Source organism: Ochlerotatus camptorhynchus, unplaced genomic scaffold, assembly GCF_037179485.1.
Source record: "Ochlerotatus camptorhynchus isolate MF236.1 unplaced genomic scaffold, CSIRO-AGI_Acam_v1.1 ptg000150l, whole genome shotgun sequence".
In the NCBI taxonomy this organism is placed as follows: domain Eukaryota; kingdom Metazoa; phylum Arthropoda; class Insecta; order Diptera; family Culicidae; genus Ochlerotatus; species Ochlerotatus camptorhynchus.
Window position 1 is genome coordinate 2,915,228 of NW_027040640.1, and position 6,000 is coordinate 2,921,227.

General features: G+C 39.8%; 1 protein-coding gene across 2 annotated transcripts in view; it reads left to right on the forward strand.

The window, feature by feature from the left end:
* Rap2l (Ras-associated protein 2-like) overlaps nt 1–3,672 on the forward strand; it is a 528,640-nt gene extending 524,968 nt beyond the window's left edge. For both annotated transcript variants that reach the window (XM_065221952.1, XM_065221951.1), the window contains one exon: nt 1,674–3,672. In XM_065221952.1, coding sequence (XP_065078024.1) covers nt 1,674–1,831 — 158 coding nt within the window. In that variant the 3' untranslated portion in view covers nt 1,832–3,672. The remainder of the gene's footprint in view (nt 1–1,673) is intronic.
* The last annotated feature ends 2,328 nt before the right edge of the window (nt 3,673–6,000 follow it).

Genomic DNA, 6,000 nt, shown 5'->3' on the forward strand with positions numbered 1-6,000 from the left:
GGGTTTTGTTCCTTTCAAGTCAAATTTAGCCTCATGACCCATAAACGCCGGAACTTGTTCCGGCCATATCTACACAACCAGCGGTCCAATTCCATAATTCTTCAATAGCGTTCAATGGGACCACTAAAAACATTAAATGAGATCACATAAGACCAAAAAAAATTTTTTTTTTATGGCTCGATTATCCGGAGGGCTCGATTATCCGGAGTGAATTTTTTTTCAAGACTCCGGATAATCGAGTCCGCCCTGTATAGGCAAAACGTGACGAAAGGTGCGTCTGTCCGAAGCAGTACACTATAAGTAGCAGTTAATAAGTACATCAAAATCAAGGCAATCGATACTGCGTTGAAAATAAGAGAACAGCTGACTACGGTCTTATGTCAAAACATTCGATCTACCAGGACCAGGATGATCAAGCTGTTATTTTTGCCTAAATACACCCGCCATTTCATCGTCCATCTGTGTAGAAAGCTTCATCCACGCTCCTGGCAAATTCATTCCGGTGTACTCCCGATATCGGTATTCATCCTCTCGCGTTTCAACAAACAAACCACCACGGGGAGAACAGTCGAAATCATCTAGGCTAATATAAGTTTGCTTTAATTTTGCTGTGACTGCGAGATGATGGCTTTCGATGACTGTTGCTCCAACGTGCACATGGCCGTTCCGGTGGTACTGGTAGTGACGGACGCTTAAAACGTCGAAGACTGGAGGATTTGACCACTTCGAACCGTGCTTCCACGTTATTGCGGTCTGTTGTCAAGTAGCAATCGTCTCCGCAGCCAATTTAGATCCACAGTAGAGCTTCTCCCGTGCCTGATTGATGACCAGCTTCACGCTTTCGTCAACTTCAGGCAAACAATCTTGCTTTCCAAAATGCAACGACGGCTGGTACGAATAGATAGTGTGAGCCCGTTCTAGCGGATGAAACATCAGTAGAAGCTTGTTGCAGCGGCTGTAAATTTTGAAGGCTATCAGAATGCGTTACGATGTTGTCTTTGTTGAGCGGTCTGAGGAACTTGATTGCCATCTTCCGGTCGGGCCAGTTTGTCCGGTATGAGCATGTCCTACTGGATAATCGTCTCTTGGTTCGAATTCCACTGCTAGTTGTGTTGTTGCTTCAAAACAAAGCATTTGAACTGTCAAATAAACCGGGTTGCCAAACATGCCATTATTCACAAACAAAATAATGTCAGTCTGATGACTGGTACTCTCAGCACTGCCGGCACACTGAGAAAAAAAATGTTGGCGCAAAATGAGTGTGTAGAGTGGCCACCCCTTGGGTCGCATGCGATCCACTACCACTACAAATATGTGCATGTGGGAGATTCTGTACCAGATCGTTCCTGGTTGCAACAAAGAGCTGCTTGCGACCAGTTCACCAGTTGGTAGACCAAAGAATCGTTCAATATTACAATATTGCTCAAGAAACTATATGATTATCTTTAAACAGAGATGTTTAGCATACAAAGGTCACGTATGACCCGGTGGAATCGGTTAATTACAATTTTAGCTATTCAAGCTACGGTAGCTCTTATCGATCAACAATCTATGTATATGCCTTTCTGTATCTTTTGAGCGCATTGCTGTACCTTAACATAGCCTCAAATATTTGCCCCATCGTTCGCAAACTCTATTCGCATCAACTAATCAGCTCTCTCCTCCCATTCTAGGAAGCGCCCTCGCCGAGCTGTGGGACTGTCCGTTCATCGAAGCCTCCGCCAAGGACCGAATCAACGTGAACGAAGTGTTCGCCACCGTCGTCCGGGAAATGAACATGACCTCCGAGAAGCGCCAGAAGAAGAGTTACTGCTGTTGTACATTATTATAGAAGTGGCATTAAAGGCGTAATTTTAACCAAAACCCCACTCCCACCACCTCCACCACCTTCACCTCATTCCCCAAAAACGCAAACAGTCCAAACCCCCTTCCCCCCTACCTCCCGTCGTCTTTAATTCGTAAATATAATTAATTAATTGTAATGGTAAATCAATTTTTGCAAACGGAAGGGCCAGAGCGGACAGAAGCCGGAAAATCGATCTATCAGCTCGGTTAGGCAGGTGAATTCGCGGTTTTCGTTTTCATATCTTAAAAGAAAATGAAATCCGATTGCAGTTGAGCAATTATGGCTGGCGAAAAAAAAGAACGGTTTGAGCAAGAAAAAAACTAAATCCTGGAAAACAAACTGGAAATTATATACATATTAAATGTAATGATAATAATTAATGGTAACTTAAAATGTACACCGATTGCGGTTAGGGATAAACGAAAAAAAAATGGAAACAGTGAGAGAGCGAGAGCGCGCGAATGCGAAATGGGAAGTGAACGGAAGAGCGGAAGGATTTTCTTTTTTTATTAAGATGGATGTACAATAAATGGAAAGGGAAAATGAAACCACAAGAATCAAGGGAAGCCAGAAAGGATTGTGAAGCAAAACGGAAAGGATATACTCTAGCTTAAGGAAAGGTGGAAAACCGAAGAAGAAGAAAAATTAGCCGCGCCTATCTGTGTATGTAAATCTAACGTTTTTTGAGGTTAAGCAAACAAATCTGTCTAGGGTATATTTTTAGCAAAGATGAGCGAGACGAAAGGAGAGCAAGAGAAGGGAAATACCAATTTTTCCAATTAGTCAGAATCAATGCTTCTTTCGTTTTTTGGGTAAAAATTGAGAGATAGACTTGGTCGGTTAATAGTAATTATTATTTACACTAGAAACTGCTCCGTAGCTGGATCTATATATTCGGACTAAAGCGAAACACACAAAGTAACGCCGGAAAAATGGCCACGCGTTCGCGCCAGCTATTGAGGGAACAGTAGGGAAGAAAAACATTACGTTTAGTTGTTATGTAAGTTTAGATAATCTAACTTTCTTTTAAAATCTGGAAAACAAAAAACACAAACAAATTCGAAGATACGTTAACCCGTTTTGTACCATTAGCACTATCATTTGCCAAAAACGAAACTTTTCCAACTTATTTTTTATTCTGAACCTGCATTCATCGATGCTCTTTCGGGATGAGGCTTCCTTCCGGAAGAGAGTCGCTATCGTTTTTGTACTATTATTTTGTAAAATATGCGAAAAACCATAACTAATGCTATTCTATTTTCCAAAGTGAACCGATGAGATTTGAAATCGAAAACACACTCACACACATACATGGATTGCATACATACATTGATAAAAAGTTACGCTGAGATGTGTTAGAAAAAGAAAACCTATGAAACAAAACCACAACCAATGAGTGTATGAGCAAAGTTCTAAGCTACGAGAATCAATTTGTATGAGACATTGAATTACTAAAACACAAACTTGCATAAAATAGAACCAACAGCACCCTTGCATGCATGCATAAAATGGTGCATCGGTGTGGCAAAACTGGTACGACGATGGCGTAGGAAGCAAGAGCAAAACAAAAATTAACCTATTTTTATCAGTAAAATTTTGTATTCAGTCACCACGATAACTGGAAGCATACAAAATCCGATCATTCTCATAAATTGCAAAAAAACAGCATCAGAACAACAGACGTGAAAAAAAGAAGACAAACAACTTGGTAGGCAAGGAAACCTAGGTATGCAAAATGTTGTGCAGTGATCTAAAATTCCAAACTAGTGAACAGCAAATCATCAGAGGAAACAATGTGTAATAAATGAAAAACTGAAAACTGAAAACCGATAGCTCGCAACGGAGCGAGATGTGGCTTTACGGTAGAGCAGAAAAGAACAAAACCCATAGGGAATATGGACTCAATTATACCAGGATTTAAACGAGTCGACAGCTTTTTGTCTGTCCCATTCCACCACCCGCGAAGCGATAAACACCCGAATGGAAAGCTTTCAGCGAACGATTCGCATGTCTGGTTGCTATGTTGAAAGCAGCGATGGCGCTAGTAGTGTTTTGTGCTTTTCTCTACGCAATGTAGCGCCGCCCTGGTAGTGAATGTTGTAAGCGCAATGCGAATAGGGGAAACAGGTGCCTTTGTAATTGGCGTCTTGCAGTGAAACTTTTCCAAGCTTTCGCTACCTACATTTCGAAGTGAGAACTACTAGAAGGAGGATAGTTTCCAAATTCTCCAAGTAAAACAGACGTTTTTGGGGCAAATCGGTCCATAAAGAAAAACTCATAATTTCCCGTGGAAACTTTTGCTTGAAACATGTAAGAAAATGTGTTTGCAAACTAACTGTTATTATTTCGGTATGGATCATAGATGTTTTCATGGAAAATTATGCATAACTAGTTTGCACCCACAGGTAGAGGTTACCTCTCGTCATCAAGCTTAGCCGAGATTTTTATTTCTCATGATTTTTGCATTCTAAATATTTCTCATTGCTAAATTGACTAAAATAAAGTTATATCCAAGGAAATATAGATTGAACATCGAAGATTGTAAAAAACAAACAAAAGAATTGTAATATGGCGGAGGCATAAAGGTTGTTTTCATGGGCCATTTGTGACAAAGTTATTTTGCTTTCAAGAAATCCTTATCAAATTCATAAGGTTTTGAATTGGCTTTTATGAAGAAAACTTGTAGACTGTATTGAATTTATCTAAAGTCATTTTGCTTGATCCCAATCCGTTCAGATTTATGGCAGCATTTATGGCGGCAATGTTGGCTACACAATGTTAAACGTCAAAGTTTGTTTATCTTTCGATAGTTGCGCTGTGCGAATCAGCGTTCTTGCAGGCGGTTCTCTCCCGATGGCTTGGAAACAGTTACTCAGAAGGTGTTCACAACATTTCGCATTTTGCACAGCTGTAACCTTGATCATTCCCGAAAAGATCTTCTTCTTCCGGATGGTTCTGGAAGTGCACCATCAAACGATGCAGGAATGTACGGTTGAATGATTTTGTTTTTCCAAGTGATGACCCTTTCGCCGAACAAAACCGCAGCTATGGATCGCAAACCAACTAGTGTCCGCTAACTGACAGTTTCAGTGGATTGCTATCGGTACTGACGCAAGTTATTCCGATCTTCATCTATTTGCAAGGTCTGGAGAAGGCTGGTCTGTTTTCAGGCTGTTTGACAATGTTTTACGAATTTGAGGACCACGCTTACTTCACTACTCTCCACCAGATGCTCAGTCGTTGATGGAACCCGTTCCGTCGGACGTGCTGTTTCTTCTAAAGAACAAAATTTTACTAAAATCGACTTCCCTTCGGTCGTTAGCATAGCTTGAATTTTTCCTTCAACTTCGTTTATCCTTCGAGATATCCTTGTCATAAATTTGTTTTTTTATTCACTATGAGGATCCATCCTTAAAGTTCAATTTATAAACAGAAGAGATTTTATTATACACTTTTAAAATCCTAAACGGCAACAATATATGCCTTTTGCTCTCATTTAAAACCTAATGGTTTTATGATTGCTTCTGTAATGATAGAACAGGTTTATAGAGTATTTTATCAAGACATTAATAAAAAAATTGCTAATGAAGTTTATGATTGATTTATAGAACAGTTTTATGGTGGGATTGAGAACTACTTTAAATTTAATGTTGAAACAAGACAATTTTTGACTTCTCGCCGTACTGTAAAAGGTTTTTAAATCAGCGAAAAGGTGAACTACTAATCAGGAACGTTTTACACTGCGAAATGCTGTATTTAAACTAAATGGATAATTCATTGCCATTATAAAACCATCATAAATAAGAGTGGATGCCAAATGATTACAGAATTGTTGCTTTTTGGATTTTTATTTGATTTTGTGAGGTGGATGGGTTTCGGGCATGTACGGGCATATGGCTGTTCCAGAAAGTATAAGCACACCTTATTTTAACGGTCACTTTGAATATAATGAAATATTTCAACATGTTTTGGTAGCGTCCTTTTGTTTGCTCATTTCTGAATGACATAGCATCAAAAAAGTGCTCAGTTTTGTGTTTCCTGTCAAAATGCATGGTCTTACTCCGGAACCTCGAAAAAGTATCGTGCACAAATGGTGCACTGTGAGCGGACTCTCCTTGAGAAAATTGGCCAAGGAAGAGGGTGTAAGCGTCGGA